Consider the following 21600-nt stretch of genomic DNA (forward strand, 5'->3'; position numbering starts at 1 on the left):
ACTCAGTATTTACCATTGTTTCCTTCGCACTCAACCCAGTATTCTGATATCCCTGATACCCTCTCAAAGAGGAGGCATTTTGGTGGACTTACTTGTATAATATACTTGTGCATAGGATGCCAACTTGAAAAAAAATTCTTTCAAGAAGCTATACTGGCTCCTGAGCTTAAAAACAAAAAAATTCAGTGTCTCATTAGAGTTTGTCTTTTAAAGGCTCATGCAACCAACATCCTTGCCTATTAAGACTTTTGTCAATATCTCCCCTATCCCCCATTCCTTTTAGAAAATAGGCATATTGGGATCTTCTTGAATTTGAGTGATTTCCTGTCCCTTTTTGATCCTTTATATGTGGTGTGCTTTCATTATTAACATGGTTCCTAATGCAGTGATTTTTCAGCTTGGATGTAGATCGTTAAATGAGAATTAGGGAGAAAATGACAAATTTGTATAGTTTGAAAAAATATTTCCTGTATTATTGCTGCTCAGAATGTGGTTCTCAAACCAGCACTTATCACTGGTGACGTTGTTCAAAATGCACAATTTCTGAATCTACCTCAGACCTACTCAATGAGAATTTATTTGTGTTTTAACAAAATTCCCTGAGTTCAATCAAGTGCACTTTAATCTTTGAGAAAGCCTGCTCTAGATAACGTACCTAATTTGCTGCTTCCTATTTTCCTGGATTAAATTCTGATTTGTTCATATGTACTTTCATGAAAAAAAAAATTACCTTTAAATGCTCTTCACTTGCTTTTATATTCAGATATTATAGTGTATTTTACTTTAAAAGTCTTGGGTTGGAATTTTAAAACTTGATTTCTTGCCCCAATATAAAATAAGTTTATACTTTAGAAAAAAAATTTAATATTTGTGTAAGATACTTACATGTAAAGTTCATTAAGTCCAAGGTTTTTAAAAGCTGAATTCCTGTAAAAAGTTAAAATTACTGGTAGTGGTTCAAATTATTTGATTCTATAAATACCTGTTTTTGCTGTTTCAGATCAGTAGTAATTTCACTTCGGCTTCTCCCAAAGCTGTTTGGTACTTTTCAGCAATTTGGGAGCAGTTATGATACACATTGGATTACAATGTAAGTAAACAAAAGAAATAATACATTTAAAAGATTTTTTTCGAATCATAGTTGTCAAACAAGATTTTGAATAACTTACTTAATGGCTTTTATTCTGTACCAGGAAAATTTGAGTTTCGTGAGGTTCAAATGTTTTCTTAGATTTCTCAGAGTGGTCTCTTCCACTTAGCCCCATGGAGATTATATCCCCATCAGATCCCCATCAATAGGAAAATCTGACTTTGTATTCTTCGTAGTTTGAGAAAAATAGCAATTAATGCTCTAATTTTAGGGTGAAGATTTTTAGTATATCTGGCTATAGCAAAGAACTGCTGAAGATAATCCACACTAAAATAAACACTCTAGGATGCCTTTAATGTTGCTTGGTACTCGGAATTGGTTGTAGACATTGTATCCCATTAGTGTTAACCTTGACACCAGCCTACTACTCTTTTATAGAGAACTTATGCTTAATGAACATTAAAGAATTCTTTCAAGGATAGTACTTTGTGGCATTGATCCAGTTTTTGGTAATATTCTAGAGAAGGTTGGCTATCACAAGTACTTCATCATACGAATGTGTTGTTTTATTCAAAATAGACTTGGAGAGATTTCAGATACATTTAAAGTTTAGGAAAAATTATACCTGTTGAAGGATTCATTTGTTTGGTCAAGTAAGATGGATTTCTACCTAATTTCTTTTCAAATCTAAGATTAGATGGTAAGAGCACTTGCTTGCTTTCAAAATGAATACCATATTAAAAATTCTTGGAAGGCTACGTTGTAGTTCTAAATAGGATGAAGTTAGTTCTTCTGAGTTATAGCCCTTGCTTATTTACTGCTCTTTTAAAAGGGATCTGTTTAACCTGAACCTCTATTCTTTTAAAAGCATTTTAGAAAGTCTCTTTGTTTAATACCGTTTCCCTGTAAATAAGACCTAGCCGGAAAATGAGCTCTAATGTGTCTTTTGGAACAAAAATTAATAATACGACCCGGTCTTATAGTAAAATAAGACTGGGTCAATACAATACACTGTAATGAATATAATATAATATTATACTGGGTCTTATATTAATTTTTGCTTCAAAAGATGCATTAGAGCTGATTGTCCGGCTAGGTCTTCTTTTCAGGGAAACACAGTAATAACAATATGACTTTAGTGACCATTTTATTTGTGAATGCAAGGAAAGTCCTTGAGATGCTAAACAGAGGGATGGAGGAAAACTTTTAGTATCCTTCAAGTACAAGAATAGCATGAGTCCTATTTCATTGACTTTCTCATAGTGTTTAAATGGCTGAATTACAGAATTGTACAGTATTAAAGGGATTCGCTTGGGCAAGTTGGTGATATAGTGTAGCCGTTTGAAGAGGTTCATTTTAAGGAGTAACAAAAGGTAGCATTCTTACAGAAGTGACAAACTCTGAATATTCAGTTACTTACCAAGTGCCTGAACCTAAGTATAATGAGTTAAAATCCTTTTAGCTTGTTCTTTAAATAATAAATAAGCTCAGTTAATGACAGTTCATAAGGTTTCCAACATGAGATTGGTATCCTAAATCTCATCATTAAAAGAATTCTGAACTCCTATGGTTAGTTGGCATCAAAATAATAAAAACTTCCACTTATTGTGAATCTGTTACGTGCAGCAGCACACAACATTTGGTACATATTATTTCTTAAAATCTTACGGCCCATATGTTAAAATTGGAAAATTGTTATCCCTGATCCTCTTAGTAAATTTTCAGGTAATCAGCAAACAGACTTTGCTTCACATCTTTTCACAATTCAAATATAAATAGAACTTGCAGGTTTGATAATTTAAAGATTCTGTAGATATATATTTTTTTTCATTCTAGAGTAGATTTATTCTCCTACCCTCTGCCTTTAAAGTTTTTTTTCTTTCATTTGGTCCAGGTGGGCAGAAAAAGAACTGAACATGATGAAGCTTTTCTTTGATAATTTGGTATACTATATTCAAGCTGTAAGAGAAGGAAGACAAAAACATGCACTGTAAGTATCCCTTAATTGGTTTAGTTATGTTTAAGTGTTGATTGTCTATCCTTTTTGAAAGATAATTTCCCAGTGTTCCTACTCTTTTATATAGTAAATACATGTAATGAAGTTTTTAGTTATAAAAATTTTAAGAGAAAGAAAGGATCTTTTTTAAGTTGAAGAATTTTATAAGGTTTTTAAAAATAATTCTCAATCTTAGGAAAATGTAGGTTATGTAACTTGGGGATTGGTTAACCTTCACTTTTGAGTTCTGTTCAAAGTCAAAGTTTTTAGGAATCAAAAGTTGTCCCCCTCCCCCCTAGAAATTATCAATATTTTCTTGTCTTAATATATTAAGCATTGATTCTAAAATTTTTAAGTATTTACTTCCAAACAAATACATTTAACACAGTTAATTTAAAACATTTTATTATTATAATTGGATACTAGTATTAAAAAGTTTAGGATGTGTAGAAAATTTAAAAACTGAGGGTATAACTGCTTAATATTTCATCATTAATATACCAACATTAACCTGTGATGGTATAACTGGTTAATATTTCATCATATATATATTGAATATGACTTTGGGTACATTTAAGTGACTTTGGATAAGAAATGGTAGAAATTGGTCAGTGGTAGTATAGCTGAGGGAGATGCCTGCCCAGAATAAACATGTAAAATTCAGAAGGTTTCTGCTTGTAAGTCAATTGGTGGGAACTGATGGCCAAATCGAGGAAACCAGTGTAGTATCAGTATCAGTGAGTGAAAAAGAGAAGTAGTGCAGTATTTATTGAGAAAATATCCACATGGAAAACTTCCACATGGATGGAAACTGAATAGACGGCAGAAGTGTTCAGAAAAGTCATACTTACCTCCAAAAATGAGTTCACTGATTTTTTTCACCACAGGTCACTTATTTCTCCAGATTTTACTATGTCCTTCAGAGTACCACCATCCTCCAGTCATCTAAAACGTGGACCTATTTTGTATTCTTCTATTTCCAAACATGAATAATGATGATAAAAATAGCCAGTGTTCACTGATACTATGTGCCAGATACCATTTAAGTATTAAATTTTAACTTTAAGGTATACAACAACCAATTTATTTTTTACAATTTATTTTTGTTCCAAAAGACGCATTAGAGCTGATTATCCAGCTAGGTCTTATTTTCAGGGAAACACAGTAGCCTTTTGATTTGTAACAGAGATAAGAACTCATGAGTGGCTTAGTCTCATTGACTGAGTGCTCAGATGCTTACAGAGTAGAATGTTGTGATAATCACAGTTGAATATGCAGTTCACAGGGTTGCTAAAAGAATCCTAAAATGGAAACCTGAGCATTAGCCTCCTGTTCCACCAGTACCCTTCATTAACTTCCATCCAGTTCAGTACCAAACTTTCTATCTGACATTCAGGCTGGCCACAATACAGCCCCTGTCCACAGCTTCAGACGCATCTCCTACGCTTCCTCTCCCATAGACCAACGCTTGCTTTTTAAAATGTTGTTTCTTTGCAAATGCCTACAAACTGAATTCCCAGACAACCATGTAAAACCACCTACTTATTAAGCTTCCAAAGCAACTTTTACATAACCATTGAATTTTGTACACATGAATTATAATTATTTAGATTTGAAATAACATTCAAAAAATGTTAGTTGTGTATCCTCAGCTGAATTCTTTATGGACTAGGTTTGTGGAAATATTTTATTACAGTTTCTTGTTTAAGTGATATCGTTACATCACTGGAGCGACAGTGATAATGAAACATGCACTTTCTAGATAGAGATGTAGATTTCTGTTAACTTGTAATTTATGGGCATGTTACATAATTTCTAATGACATATTTTGTTCCACTGTTGAGTTCTTAGGTACTTTCTCATCTAATTTGAAAGTATGTTTTCTAGTAGTTTACAGATTTTTATAATTTATTAAATAACATAAATCTCAAACATAAAATTTGGCTTTATGACCATTTTTTTGTGTAATCAAAATTAATTAAAATGTTTAATAATTATGAGTTATGAAAATGGAATTTTACTTCTTTGGTATAATTTAAGATTAGAGCCAGTAAATCTTTAAGATTAATTAAGAAATAAGATCTTTCAGTTAATTACTTAAATGACTTTTTAAATATAGGTACAGCCATAGTGCTGAAGTTCAAGTTCGACTTCAGTTCTTGACTTGTGTGTTTTCAACTCTGGGATCACCTGATCATTTCAGTAAGTTTTTTAATCGGTATTTTAATCAGTACTTAGATCTGTATGATTCTTGAAGAAGGGTCCAGTTAAATATACTCATGCCTTTAGATTTCTGTAGTGATTAAATTATTCTCAATAATGGATGTCTCCTCACTGACCCTGACATATTCTTCAGTGAATAAATGACTCATTTCAAGAACATAATATCTGAGACAGGAGACCATATCACATTGGTATGATTGCATTTCTTTTATTACCTTTGATTATAGAATCTTCCTATCACCCCTTTGGAAACAGCCATTGTCTACATATTATTATTGGGACTAATCTTACCCAAAATTGCTTGGTTTCATAGGTGATAGAAATATTTAGAAGACCCTAGTTTTATTTAGATTAATCTGAAACTCAATCTCATTAACCATGAACTTTAAGAAAGAAAAAGAGCTTGATTGGCATATTCAGTGTGGACTGTGTCCAAACCCACATGCTAGATGTTCTCACAAGAGAGGAACAAGATTGGTTCTTTTGACCAGAGCTCCTTTTCTCTTGCTAGACTGATTGTATTAGCTCTCACTCTCCACACTCTTCTTTTTCAGTATGTGCATGTCCACACACTTCATTTGTAAGGACTTTCTCTTTCTTTAGCTATGTTAACATAGTCAAACTGATGAGTGTCTTACTAGTCTGACAGGCATCATCGTGACTCCTTTAAGTCCGTATCTATGCTAGAGATGGAGTCTGTAATTTATTCTTCAAGTCAAGCTATTTGTAACAAATGCCACTAACATTGTCATACCAGATTTCAAAATGAAGACTCCTGTTTTTTATAGAAAACTGGTGTCTTGTGTTATTAGGTCATTTATCATACCCATTATTATGGATACCATACAGGAAATAAATAGTATAAAATATAAAAACACCATCCTATTCATGGAAAAGTCAAACCAAAATAATCAACATGTTTGCTCAGTATAGATTCTCATTAGAAAATGTTTACTACTCTTCTCAGTATTTGAATAATGAATCATTTATTTTGCTGCTCCCATCCCAGTAAGTACAGTATAGATTCCTTGTGTATTATAGGCTTACAGTAGTTCTTGCCCAAATAAAATCAAATTGAAAACTTCACTTCTCCCACATCATAATTATACTTCTCTTACTGACACAGTCCTTGTCAGGTATAATGTAGTCACTCCAAAGATATATTCAATAAGTTAATATTGATTTTCATTATACCAATACATATGTTTTTTTAATAAACTTAAAACAATAACAAAAATGTATGCGTTGCCTATTGAATGTGTATTGGTAACTGAGCCATTTATGAATACACTTCTGTTTTGTCATGCAGTTTATTACAATTAACCTAGATAATATTTTTTGGACTCTTACCTGTTTTCTTCACTTACCTCTCTTCTTAATTACTTAATGTGTTTAAGTTATAATATACACTAAAATTTGTTTCTAGTTTTTTTATGTTGGCTCCCAAGTTGGGCAGCAACAAGTTGGCACAAGTTCTGCTTAGAGCAAATAATCTATTCATTAACTATCTCTGTGAGAAACTGATAGTATACTATTTTTTCACTCTGACTCTTTAGACTGGGATTGCCATTAAGTAAGTATTTTCTGCAATGTTTTTCCATATTCTGGATCTCATCTACTTTTCAGAGGTTTCTTATGAATCTGTCATATCGTCATATCCCTTCTGATTCTGGGGAGCAACTGCAGGCTTTGGAACCCCTGATGATGTACTTTAGAAACCCGTGATGCTTTTATTTTTACCCTTTTAGATTGTCCATTTGTCCACATTGAGACTTGTGATTGCCTATAATGCCCTTTCTTGTTTTTGAATAGCTCTCTGACTTCCTTCCTCCACATTTTGGAATTATTTAATACTTGGTTCAAAGTACCATACAGATTTTATCTCATTACATTTGGCTTCCCAGCTAATTGTATCCCCTGATGTGTTGCTGTTCTCTGTTTTAGGTAGTTGGTTCTCTTTTGCTTTATTCATTGTAAGGATCCTTTCTTTCATAGTTTACAAAAAGAATGCTTATTAGCATGTATTGTTTATCTCCGATGTGCATAGAATGAACTTTGAATGTGGTATCTATTTTTAACCCTTAAACTTTAGAACGGCTCCTCAACATTTGGGATTACTTTACCTTAATCATTTTTACTGTAACACACTGATAAGTTCATATTTTAGGGAGAGTGATTTTCCAGATCAAATGACTCTTCTAGGATACTATATCAGTTGTATGTTTTTAGATAATTGATACATGGATTATATTTAACTACATCTTAAAAGCATAAATTTTGTGAAATCTCTTAACAAAATAATTTTAATATAATGCTACAAAATATCTCCTTTATATTTCTAGGTATAGTAGTGCTTCTAGTACATTGAATTAGGATCAAAATGTTGTATGTACCAAACGAATGATTTAAAATTTGTAATTTTTATCTAGGGTTAAGTTTAGAGCAAGTCGACATTTTATGGCATTGTTTAGTCGAAGATTCTGAGTGTTATGACGATGCACTCCATTGGTTTTTAAATCAAGTTCGAAGTAAAGATCAACATGCTATGGGAATGGAAACCTACAAACATCTTTTCTTGGAGAAGGTAATTTTATTTCTTGACAGTTTTATTGTTTATTTGTTTTTCCATATTTCCATTTTACCACTTGAAATATAAACTCTGTGATGTTCAATTGTTCCTCTTCTGACATAGTTTTTTAAAAAAATAGACAAATGTAGTTTTTCAGCTCTCCTTACATAGTTTTTGCCACTTACTGTTTTAATTTGTCCTCTACAATGTTTATATCAGAATGAATACTTAGTTATGTTTACAAAAATATTCTGTTCCTTAGCTAAAGTACTTCACCTGACAGTAATTAGAATAACTCTTCAGGCAAACACTAATAAGAAATGTGGGGAGTTTGGTGTTTATTTTTTAAATCATTAATAACATTGCAGTTACATTTTCAGGAGTGGTGCCCACACCCACTAGTGTAAAGCAGTGTTCTGTGACTCTTCTTAATTAAATGATGTGGTTTTTCGGTCAGTCTTCTGACAGATAGAAGCCAGTCTTCAGATTTTTTTCATAGATCCCTGGGAAGGCATTCTTAGGAAGATGTCATGATAATATTAAGGATATTCTTCTTTCCAATTTTTGTTGTCCTTTATCAGATGTAGCAATTGGTTCAGGTGATAATTTTCTGTCTGAATTTTGACACATCGAAGATAAAGCAGTCAGCTTATTTTTAATTTTTTTTTTTGAGAGTATAAAGGCTTTCAAGCTCCTTTAATATTGTCTCCATGGTAGAATTGAGTGTATATGAATGAGTTTTAGATCACTTAATAGATCCAAGACAAAGCTATAGACAGACTTTGAGTTATCTTAATTTCAAGCCCTGACTTATATACAAACTGTACATGTAGCTATACATCTCATAAATGTGCATGTTAAATGATAAAAATGATAAAAAAATTTGTACTCCTTTTCTCTGACTTGAGTCTATGTACATCTAAAAAATTGAAACATATCAGATACGTTTCAATTATGACCTGAATAAAATTTTCATTACATTATTATGTATTTTAGTTTTTAAAATTATTACTGAAAATCTGACCTAATATACTTCTTTCTATAATGTTTTCAGTAAAATTGTTTGTTAATTTAAATCTGTGAAGTTAAATTTAATAAAATAAAATCTGTTAACTTAATTACCATACTAAACTAGCTTAAAAACTTTTTTTTTTTAAGATGCCCCAGCTAAAACCTGAAACGATTAGCATGACTGGCTTAAACCTATTTCAGCATCTATGTAACTTGGCTCGATTGGCAACCAGTGCCTATGATGGTGGTTCAAACTCTGAGGTATGGATTTAGACTTGTCATTTTATTAGGACAGCTTATGGAATTTTTGTTTTATTCCTCAAATTAGATTACTGAAGTACCTTACATAGTTTATCAAGCATTGAATTTACTAACTATGAAGACTTTTATTCTTAGGTTTTGAAAAGCTTTATTTTTTTGGCTTTTAAAAATTGTATAAAACAAATTTTGTGATTTTTTTTTTTCATTACCAAAGAAAACCTTGATTGGTGTTTAATGAAAACTTACACATATTCCTTGATTAATAGAAAAGAGGCCATCTCAGTGTGCTTTTAGTTCCCTACCTGCCCCTAGATCATATAATCAAGTTTTATCAAGTACCTAGAAGGTTGATTGGTCTAAAGTCTGATTTTTATGCCATTCATTGTGGCCAAGTTTTTAGTTGCTCTTAGGCAAGTCCAGAGTTTCTGTTGGTAACTTCTATTCTGGAATAGAATCTACCTACATTATCTCTGATCATGAGGCATACGATCAGTTCATTAGCTGAAATTGCTAATCTTTCTGGCTTAGAGTTCCATTTGCCTAGTTGGGTGGCTGGTAGGTTTTGTTGAATGCATTTTTCCTAGACTCTCATAACGCAGACTGTTTTTTGACAGTCATCTTCATTGGGCATTCCAGTTTATTAATAATATCTTTGATTTATGTGGTGTTCACTTAACATTTTTCATTAATTTTCTCCAGAAGCTGGTATTGTATTTTAAGGAGAAAGGTAGAGAAAACTGATGTGTAAAGAATACTTTTAATAATATCTGGAATACTTTCATAGTATCTTCTTACCGTCTTTTCTTGTTTGAATAGTGGTTTTTTTTGTTATTTTTTTTGGTCCTAACTCTTACTTTGATAATGCTATATGATAAATTTCAATTTGGTAATTTCACACAACCAGACAGATCTTATTTTGCCTAAGAAGTAGTCATACTCTAATTTTGAAATAATACTGCTTGTTAAGTAGATGATACAAACACTAAGGAAGTTCAGTCACTTGTCAGAAGGATATCTTTCTTCACCCTGCCCAACTTTTGAGAACTTTCACTCTCCAGTTTTTCTATAGTTTTCAGTGAAAACATTCTCTTTGTTGTCTAATAGTTAACATAAATTTAAGCGACTGTTTGAGTTAATATATTTTTAACATTTTCTGTGAATACCTGAAAGCATTGACAAGTTGGGTGGAAGCATTGTTATGCTAATAAGTATGTGTGCATTGTTTTTATTTATTCCTTTGTAGCATGTTTTTGGGACTTTTTGCCATTATGTAGACATTGTGTATGTGTGTGTGTGTGTGTGCATAGTCAGCTGTTTTATAAATAAGTATTTTTAGAATCAGAAAAGGTGTATCTCAGTAATTGAGGAAATTTCAAAGGATTTTATTTTCTTTGTTGTTATTTAATAACTGAGTAACAGCAGTTACCTTTTAAACCCTTTATAGGTTATTAAAACTCTTGGATATTGTATGACTTCTAAATTTGTTACTTCAGTCTTATTTACATTGTTTGACAAATAAAATTTATAGATGTTATCATACTTCTCTTTCATAGCTTTGTGGTATGGACCAATTTTGGGGCATTGCTTTAAGAGCACAGTCTGGTGATGTCAGTCGAGCAGCTATCCAGTATATTAACTCCTATTACATTAATGGTGAGTGATTTGAAATATTGTCTGATAGGTGATTTTTTATGTGAAAAATTTTGTTTAGCAGTTCACTTCTTTAATATAGCAAAACAATAACATAAGATTGATACACATATCTAAACATCTGATTTTCAGGTAAAACGGGTTTGGAGAAGGAACAAGAATTTATTAGTAAATGCATGGAGAGTCTTATGATAGCTTCTAGCAGTCTTGAGCAGGAATCACACTCAAGTCTCACTGTTATAGAAAGAGGACTCCTTATGCTGAAGACACACCTGGAGGCATTTAGGAGAAGGTAATTTTTTTTATACCAGTTTATTAGAATGAATTTCAGGTTTTATTGCCAACATGTCTAAAAGTATTCTTAAAATTAAACTAGAGGTTTCTTGGGGGGCAGGTAAAAAGCATAACTTAACCAGAAATGAAGGGCTAATATGAGAAGTAATTTTTATTCATAGTATGTCCCAGTTAGCTATATAATAGGCAATATAGCTTCTTGGTAAATATTGCAGAGCTATAAAAATATTAGACTCTAAGAAGATATGCATGAAAAGAATTTCTAGACAGAATTCCATCTCTAAGAAAGTGTTACTATGATTGAAAAGGCAGAACACCATTACCAAGACAACCCTCGCCAAGAACATCAAATAATTTCTCATAGTTGAACCAAGTTGAGTTTGTTTCATTTCCTGTTTTTTTTTTCTTCCTGGACTAGGAGACAGTATTTTAATTTTGAATTTCCATTTACCATGGAAACATGATCAAAAAATTCTGTGTTAATGAATATCTGTATAATTAATTTAGACATACCCTGTGTAATACAGAAATAAAGCAAATTAACATTTATGAATATATCGACTGAAATGAAAGGTGAGTAGATAGTTTTAATTAAGAAATTGTGTTAATTAAAACTCATGAGTAAATGTAAAAATACAAAGAACTGTGTTGAAAAAAATTGTTAAAATTAATAATTTCTTTCAACTTCAGAGCTTAGTTTGATAATGAAGAAGTCATACAATTGATATTTATTGACATATGATTTAAAATATCAGGAAATATTGAATAATAAAGATATTTACACATTACTTATAAGTAACATGGCTCCATAATTTAAAACATTTGGATATTGCAAAATTCTTTATTTTGGTTATGGTTGCAATTTGTGGAAATTCTACTTAAATAATTCCTTGTGGTTTCTAAGAATGTGTAAGGGAACTCTATATTTGGAAAGAAACTTCACACTGTCAGGTAACTTTCACCTCTTTAAAAAATAAAAATAAATAAGTAAATGTGATATCTTATTGAAATGAATATAAAATTAATACATACTCATATTAAGACTAAAATAATATTACAGAAAATAAAAGTTGCTGTAATCTATCTCTTCCTAGTGGAGATAATTACTGTCAATGATGCTATAATATATTCTTCCAAATTTTTCTCTATGCTGCAGTGTCTACAAACAACAAACCCAAAAAACATCTGTTGGTTCAAACCCTTAGTCCTTATACAATGTTACCAGTGTTTTTAAAATACGTACATATTTAGAAATTTCCAAAATAAATTGTTTTTTTCGGATTCAGTGATACTTTTATAAATTTTATGAATTTCATTTAATAAAAAAACAATCCCTTCTCAGATGTACTATTTTTTTCTAGCTCATGAAAAAATTGTATTGATAGAAATCTTCGTAATTTTTTATGTTTTACGCTAAACGTTAATGTTGGTGTTAAATAATTTGTATACATATTTTGTGGGTGGCAAGTAGAGAAACTAGGAAACAACGGAATATTCAAATAACTTAGTTTAATATATTTAGGTAATTTTATGCAAATCCTTGTGCAATATTATCATTCAATTTCAAGTGGTTGATGTGCTGAGTGCTACTACTAATTTAAAATTGCCTAAAATTTGTAGAATGAAAATATAAGGTGATTACATGTTTGTATATGCTATATAACAAGAGAGTAAATAATAATTTTTTTTTTTAAGCGATTTTTGTTTTTTAAAGGGAAGGTTCTGATCTTATAGTTTTCAACCGGAAGCAGTTAGGTTTCCCAGGGGACATTAGGTAATGTCTGGAGACATTTTTGATTATCACAGCTTAAAGAAGAAGGAGGTGCTATGGGTATACAGTCGGGTATTGCTGATATACATTCTGCAGTACATGGGACAGCCTCTCTCCAACAAAGAATATTGGGCCCAAAAAGATTGTCTAAGATTACTTTTTTGCTTGGTAATAAAAGCTGGACATTGGATCACTTCTAGGAAATCAAGTCCATTTATTCCTTTACTTCCATCCTTCTATGCCAGAATTGCTGATTAAGACTTTGATAATTTGTTTTCTTAACTGAATTCAGGTACCCTGGATCCTGTCGTCAACAACTAAAAATCACAGAGAAAACTGACAGATATTTAGTGAGGTGTCATGCTACATGCCTGTGTCCTTTGAAATATAAGTTTTTGTAATTCATTTTATAATTTTAGCAGTCATGGAATCGGCTCTCACATTCTGTTAGGCTGATTAACATATTTACTAGAAAAATTTCTATAGCTAAAAAATACTTCTAATACCTTTTTTCCTCTTCTGAATGCAGGAATGACAGCTTCCCTTTTCTCTTACCGTATTAGTTTGTTTGAATTGTTCCTTCGTCTGTTACCACCCCTCCTTCCCTTTAAATAATGTTCTTAATGGGATTATTTTTTCCTCAGTAATTTTTCTTGGAAACTGTTTTTAAAGAGTTTTTAGCTATTTATTCATGCATTTAAGTTTGATTCAGTATAATGAATCTACTCTTAAATTTTAGTGCTGTAAATTGAAATGTGTTAGAATCTTTTGTGGGCTTTTTCATTTTGTAAAATAGTGAAAACTTCAGTAACATTAAAAAGGTTTAAAATGATGTCCTTCCTATGTGTGGTGTTTGTATATTTTAGGTTTGTATATCATCTCAGACATGTGTGGTTTTTGTGTGTTTTAGGTTTGCATATCATCTCAGACAGTGGCAAATTGAAGGCACTGGTATTAGTAGTCATTTGAAAGCACTGAGTGACAAACAATCCCTGCCGCTAAGGGTTGTATGCCAGCCAGCTGGACTTCCTGACAAGGTAGTTACTTAGTTTGTTTCCAAATTGATAACATTTCCCAGTTCAAATATCTGTTCTTTTTGTATTTTTAAATTGGTTGCATCTCATATTTCAGATGACTATTGAAATGTATCCTAGTGACCAGGTAGCAGATCTTAGGGCTGAAGTAACTCATTGGTATGAAAATTTACAGAAAGAACAAATAAATCAACAAGCTCAGCTTCAGGAGTTTGGTCAAAGCAGCCGAAAGGGAGAATTTCCTGGTAAGTTCAACAGTTCAAATTTTCATATTTTCTAGGTTGTAGTATACATCAACTTTGAACCTTTATTTCTTTGAAGAATGCCCATGTTCTTGGTTTCCCCCTACCTTAGCCTACCATTGGTGTGGTGCCATTGATTCTTAAACAAGAGTGAAATAGTTGCTTCATATGTTTCTTGCAAACATTTTCCCTCATTTTTCTAAAAAAATTCTACTTTTGGACGTTATTTGATAAACAATGTGGGAAATATTAATTAGTTTAAGTTTAATATACTACTTACCGTGTTTTCCCGAAAATAAGACCTAGCCGGACAATCAACTCTAGTGCATCTTTTGGAGCAAAAATTAATACAAGACCCGGTATTATTATATTATGTTATGTTATGTTATATTATATCCGGTCTTATATTAAAATAAGACCGGGTCTAATATTAATTTTTGCTCCAAAAGACTCATTAGAGCTGATGGTCCAGCTAGGTCTTATTTTCGGGGAAACACGGTAGTACCCAATTTTACCCCTAAATTATTTTTGCCATTTTGATATATTTTGTTTTTGTTTTTTCTGGAGCATATGAAAGTAGTGCACCCTTAAATTCAACCTGTGTATCTTCCCTTCCATCCAAAAATGTATCATATTAAGAAAATTTTCATGTGTGCTTGAAAGATATATTTGATTCCTCCCTTACTGTTAATGACTGGTGCATTTTTAGTGTCTTTCTATAACACAGAGTACAAGTTAACCAGAGGAATGACCATAAAAGCTGTTATTTTTTACTTATAATTTAGAGGTCTGAAATTATAACTGGCTAAATGTATATTTAGGGAAAAAAGATCTTCAAGTTTTAAAAGCTTCTTTGTAGGACTTTTTACCTGCCCATGTGCAGAGTGATAATTCTTTAGCATCTTTTTGTAAGGAGCCAACAATTTTACTACACTGTACTTAAAGTGAAGCCATATGTATCTTCTAAAGTAGCAAATCTTACATTTTGTTCTTGAGTAATTAATATTCTTGGTACAGAAGAATAGATGCTGAAAAGTCCCTCCTACCCCCATCTTTAAACCACCCATTTTCCTTTTCTTGAGGCAAACCTGGTTATTGGTTTGTTACATCAAGAGATAACAAGATATAATGTAAGAATATTCATACACACACACAAAACATAAACGGTAGCATTTGATTTTTACTCTTCTACCCTTTGCTTATAATGCTTAACATTTGTAGGGAAAATTCCATATTAGTGCATATTGCATATAGAAAATTACTTCATTCATTTTAAAGATCCACATAATCTGTAATAAGATGGCACCGTGATTTATTTTACCTATTCTCTATTAATGGACATTTAGGTTGTTTCCACTCTTTTGCTATTGCAAGTAATGCTACAGAGAATATACATATACATATACATATATCTAGTACATGTTGGCTAAATACCTAGTTAAGGAATTTTCAGATCAAAATTGACCTGCTTTTGTTATATTGAAATGTACATGAAGAATGTAAAATGAGTATTAATAGTAATAAGAAGAAAACCACCTATGACCCTACCACCTAGATTAAGAACAGGAACATTATTAGAAGGTACTTGTGTATCCCTCCCTAATATTATCTTTTCTACTTTCTCTTAACACTCTTGATTTTTCAGTTTATTATTTTTGCTCTTGAGTTTTATTATTTCTTTGCTCAGAGTTTTAACTCTTGTATACATATTCCTAAACAGTGTATTTAGTTTTGTAAAACAAATAAGCAAGCACAGACTTGAAGGATTAAGGAAAAGAGGGAGTATGGCCCCAAGGATCACAGAAGAAATCAAGCTAGAATATACTTTTCACCTTCTCCAAAGGTTATAAAGCCTCCTCTGAGGATATCAGTGAGAAAATTCTCAAAAATAGGTCTTGGCACATTCAAGACTTATCTCAGTGCTATAATGTTGACTACTATAGGAAATGGCCAACAAAAACACTGTGTGTGTGTGTGTGTGTGTGTCTGGTGTGTTTTTCTAATCTTTTCATGACCTACTTTAGTTCTCAGGAGTAGATCAAAGTAGAATTTCTTCCTTGAGAATGTCTTTTGCTGATTCAAGCAGTTGGACATGGAGATAAGAATAGAAACTTCATTAGCATGTGGTAAAGACAATTCAGGTCCAGGTAAGAATGTCGGCCAGGTTCATTCATCATTCTTTCCTCAGATAGAGAAAATATTACACAGATAGCAGGGATTTTAGTCATGATTGGCCCTCAATCATGCATTTCTCTCCTCACACCGATCCTACTGATTGTCCTCCAAGTTTGGTGCACAGCAGTAGGATATCCTTTGTTATTCTCCTGGTAATTCTCTTCCTGCTATGTTGGATATCTTGTTTCCAGTATCCCATACCTTCTTTATTGGTTTGTTTTTTTGTTTTTTATTTTTCTGCTGGAGTACAGGGCAGTCGTCCAGTAGCTTCTTGAAAGAAGGTTGATGGGGTAAAGTTTTTGATTCTTTGAGTGATCAAAAGTATTTCTCCTGTTTTCATACTTAGTGGTAATTTGAATTGGGTATAGAATTGTAGGTTGGAAATAATTTTGTTTCAGAATTTTAGAAGTATTGCTGTATTATGTTTTTCTATTGTTGCTGTTTAGAATTATGAAGCCATTTTGATTTCTGATGTTTTACATATGCTACTTTTTTTCGCTTGTAGCACTGAATCTTCTTGCTGGTAGTGTTCTGAAATTTAACAATACTTGGCCTAAGAATGAGTCTGTTTTCAACCATTATGATGGATACTTTAGTATTTAGGTATTTAGTGGGCTCTTTTAGTCAGGCAACTTAAGTTTGGGGGATTTTTCTTAAATTGATTGATTTCTTGCTTTCTATTTTATCCTCTCTCTCTTTTTAGAAATTGTTTATTATCTAACGTTTCATCTTTTGGGCAATTCCCAATTTATTTTTCTTATGTTTCATTTCTTTGAGTTTTAACTCACCCTCCTTAGAGATGTTCTCAACGTTATTTTGCAACCTTTCTTTTGAGTTTTTCGTTTATGCTGTTAGGCTTTTAATATCTAACATCTATATTTTTGTTCTCTGAATGCTCCTGTTTTGGGGATACTGGTATTTTTTCCCCCTTCATTGTGGATCTTTTTAAATCCAAGCTGATGGTACCTGCATTTTAATTAGAATGTTTACCTAATTATCATAGTGTTTTTCTGTTAGTCTCATCTCTTCTTTTACCCTCTTTTACCATTTTTTTTTAACCATTTCTGACATTCTTTATTTCTATGTGTAGATGAAAATTTACATTTCATTGCATTTCTTTCCACTTGTAATGATGAATTTTCTCAAGCTTTTGTTTGGGAAAAAAATACATTTTTTCCTTCATTTATGAAGAATATTTTCACTGGTATAGATTTCTAGGTTAAGAAGTTTCTTTCTTTCAAGACTTTATAAATGTTTTCCCATTATCACTTGGCTTGCAAAGTTTGTGACCTAAAGTCTGTTTTTTCTTATTTTCATCCTTTGTGTACAATGTATGTTTTTAACTGTGGTTGGTTTTAAAGATTTTTCTTTGATATTTATTTTTAGCACTTTGATTATTGATGAGCCTTTTGTCTTTTTCTGTAGTCTGGGTTTAGTTCAGCTTCTTGGGTCTGTATTTATAATGTTTATCGAATTTGAAAAAGGTTAACAGTTATATATTTTTTTCAAAAATTTTTTGTTTCCTTTTCCCCTCACCTGAATTTCTGGGCCTCTAATTAAATGTATACTAGACTATTTGTTAATGTCTCACAGATCACTGAGGTACTATTTTTCTCCTCTTTCTATTTTCCTTCTCTTTTTATCTTTTTTGCCCTTTCCCCTTCTTCCTTCCACCTTTACCAGGTGCAGATCATGCTCCTTTGCCAAATCTATGTAAATCAGATTATAGATTATTAATTTATTTCTGGTTTGGGATTTATCTTTTGGGGGTTGTACTAGTTACCACAAGTTCATTTGATTTCCAGCTTGCAGACTTGGGTTTGTATTGTCTTTTCCCTTTCTTCTCTGTCAGATGTTTGTAAATTTTTTAAATTGGAGTTTCACAGGATAAAATTAGATAATGTGTTTGTTTAATATAACATCATAACCTAAGAGTGTAAAGACTTCTTGTTTCCTTTTCTTGTTTTGAAACATTAATTGCATCAAGATTCAGAAATTTTTAACTCTTTCCAGAACTGTTCAGGAATAAGCAAATCTTATGTTAAAAAAAATCCTCTCAAAAGTAGTAAAATAAAACTGCTCAGTTAATTGTAAAAGCCAATTTAACCATTGTAGTCAAAATTAACATGTAATATATACTATGTGTAGGCCTATCTCACATATCTGAATCCAAAATCCTAAATAAACTTTTAGCCATCTTAGTTCTATTTTGGTACAAAGTTATATGTGCTTGGAATATCTAACAAACTAGGAAGAAAATCAGCTCTGTGTTATATTACAATTTATCACAACCAGGGGATTTCTATCTCAATATTATAAAAGATCAACAGTCAGATTATATTAGGTTATCTCAGTAAGGTAGAAAAGACAGTTAATAAAACTCTACCAAAGTATTAAAAGTTTAATGTAGAGTTTCTGTTCATCTAATTGCCAATGCTTTTCTTAATAAACATTATGCTTCACAAACATTCATATTTCTTTTAGTTTTGTATTATATAAAATGATTTGGATAAGTACCAGAAGAGGGAACTCAGTTATAATTTGTGGGCAATATAATCATGAATAGGAAACTAAAGAAATCAAGTGCTGGTTAGCAATGAAAAAATATTAGGTTAATCTTAACGTGAGGTCTTCGTGGAATTATATGAGAATAAAACTTTCTGAGATATATAAATGAACACTTAAATAAGTGGATATACCTAGCATGTTGGTACAATATATTGTAAAGATGCCAAGTTAATTTATTTCTTAATATATTCTACCTAAAATCTTAATGGAATTACTTTAAATTTGATGAAATTACTCTGAATAATAAACAGTGTGACTAAACCAAGCAGTATATGAAGTTCCGAAAGGAAAACCCAAAAGGGATGATTATTGAAGTGCCTTATGTCTTTGTGTTTATGCACTCTGGGGTGGGTTCAGCTTCTTAGGTCTATGTTTATAACGTTTATCAAGTTTGAAAAAGGTTAGTAATTATATATTTTAGAGAGATGAATTTCAATACTAGCTATTCAAGATTTAAAAACTACAATAATATGAGTTTGGTGAAGAATTGTTAAGTGAATAACAGGATTGATAAAAAAACACATATTAATACATGATATTTAATTTGGGGGCAGAAAGAAAAGAAAAACCTCACTTCTCTCATTCAGGATGGGCTTAAAGTATCCCCTTTTCCCCCACTGCAATGTAGGATTATGTGGAAGAAAAAGGATTAAATATCAAACCATTGGGAGGGCCAAGATTTCTAGGCTTAGAAATAATGAAAAGGGAAAGAATCATAGATTTGCTATGCAATAAATAGCAATTTTGCTGCACAACATTTGTACATATGGAAAATTGCCAAAATGAATCTTACTGGAAGAACCCATTTTCCCTCTTGGTGTTTGAAATAATATCTGATGGAGTTTTCTTATTTATGTGGAGGGAAAAGGTCATTTAAGATGTTACGTGTCGTTATGCAAAGCAGTAGCCCTGCTTTACTCATTTCAGAAAATAGTGTTTACTGCCCAGCCAGTGAAGTTTTTCCACATTAAGGTAATAAACTTAAATAAATGTTATTAAATTTTATTATTCAGATGTTTTATCATTTTGCTTAATCTATCAAGCATTTTCTTTTTTTAAAAAAATCATGGATTAAACAGTTTGAATATCTGCTATGTTCTAGTGCTGAGAATACATCTGTGAACCTAATACCATCTCTGCCTTTGTGGAACTGGGATTTTTTTTTTTTTTAATGGAGGAGATAACAGATAAATATATAATGTCAGATGCTAGTAAGTGCTTTAAGAAAGGTAAAGGAGAGTAAGGGATTAATAGTGCATTGAGCCTCTTTGAGTGGCTAGGAGAAAGGCCTTTTACAGCTCACATTTGATAAGAGTCTTGATAGAAGTGAGGGAATGAGTCATGGGAATTCCTGTGGGGGAGCATCTAAGGCCTTGAGATGGGAACATACTTGGTGTTTTCAAGAAAAGACAAGGAGGCTGGGTGGCTAAAGCATATATAGGTAGGGATGATGGTGGGAAATGAAGTTGTAGGCAGCAAAAAGGACTTTATGCATTCTGGAAATAAATTGCCTCAATCTATTGAGTTCATTGAATTTAGCATAATCTTGGATGTTGTAGCTGATCTTTTTCCTTTTCATGGCAGAGCTTTGGGTTTTCCGCCCCCAGTTTTATAATCTTTTTTGTTGTGTTTTAGTGGATCGTAACAGGGAAGAGAGAACTTGATCATTATAAATACTTGCGGGTTACTTGTGTAACCAAAGTACTAATGAATCTGATTCTTCTGCATTGTGTTGCTTAGGGGAATGCTGTGGATTCCCAGGAAGCTGCGTAGTGTTTTTTACTTGTAAAAATTTTTTATATTGTTAGGCAGAAATCGATCTAGTTAGACTGCTCCTAAGAGAATTTTCTTGTAATTTTTACTGCCTAAACCTAACCTCGGACAACAGAAAATAATGCAGGAAGCATGCTTCATACTATATCTACTTTTTTCCTCTTTTAATTGTTTTTTTTTTTTTTTTTTTTTTTTTGTGTGGCAGGGAAACAGTGTGTTTCTCCAGGGCCCATCAGCTCCAAGTCATTGCTCTTCAATCTAGTTGTGGAGGGCGCAGCACATCTCCAAGTACAGTTGCCGTTTTCAATCTTTAGTTGCAGGGGGCACAGCCCACCATCCCATGTGGAAATTGAACCGGCAACCTTGTTGTTGAGAGCTTGCAGTCTAACCCACTGAGCCATCCAGTCGCCACTCTGGAGGCTAAGAGGCCACCCCTCTGGGGGCTCAGTGGCAGCTCGTTGTCTTCAGTCTAGTTGTGGAGGGCGCAGCTCACTGGCCCATGTGGGAATCAAACCGGCAACCCTGTTGTTCAGAGCTCGCGCTCTAACAAACTGAGCCATCCGGCCGTCCCCATTATTGTATCTACTTTACTCAAGAATTATATTTAAGCTTAATGTCCAGTGGAATTAATTATGTTAATTAATTATGCTATAATTATGTATTCGTGTCAGCAAATAAGTTAACTCATAAAATGTTCACTTGTGTTTTTCCCTCTTTTTAAAGGAGGCCTTATGGGACCTGTCAGGATGATTTCATCTGGACATGAGTTAACAACAGATTATGACGAAAAAGCACTTCATGAGCTTGGTTTTAAGGATATGCAGGTACACATAAATGTGGTTTGAGTTTTAATCATCTGTTGACATATTGTCAATAGTGGAATCGTCGCAGGTATAGTTCAAAAATAGTTCTTACTGCTTTTGTTATATTAAAATTGTAAATG

The 21600-nt window shown here is 32.2% G+C and overlaps 1 protein-coding gene across 7 annotated transcripts in view; it reads left to right on the plus strand.

Annotated features, from left to right (window-relative positions):
* Positions 1–21600, plus strand: part of USP34 (ubiquitin specific peptidase 34) — a 209536-nt gene that overhangs the window by 93718 nt on the left and 94218 nt on the right. For 6 of the 7 annotated variants that reach the window (XM_033125149.1, XM_033125154.1, XM_033125155.1 and 3 more), the window contains 10 exons: positions 1001–1090; positions 2985–3080; positions 5206–5288; positions 7739–7893; positions 9037–9150; positions 10704–10803; positions 10933–11092; positions 13776–13902; positions 13997–14144; positions 21381–21481. In XM_033125149.1, the coding sequence (XP_032981040.1) occupies positions 1001–1090; positions 2985–3080; positions 5206–5288; positions 7739–7893; positions 9037–9150; positions 10704–10803; positions 10933–11092; positions 13776–13902; positions 13997–14144; positions 21381–21481 (1174 nt within the window). The remainder of the gene's footprint in view (positions 1–1000; positions 1091–2984; positions 3081–5205; positions 5289–7738; positions 7894–9036; positions 9151–10703; positions 10804–10932; positions 11093–13775; positions 13903–13996; positions 14145–21380; positions 21482–21600) is intronic. The other variant, XM_033125153.1, reaches the window with a different exon arrangement.

Source organism: Rhinolophus ferrumequinum, chromosome 13, assembly GCF_004115265.2.
Source record: "Rhinolophus ferrumequinum isolate MPI-CBG mRhiFer1 chromosome 13, mRhiFer1_v1.p, whole genome shotgun sequence".
Taxonomy (NCBI): Eukaryota; Metazoa; Chordata; class Mammalia; order Chiroptera; family Rhinolophidae; genus Rhinolophus; species Rhinolophus ferrumequinum.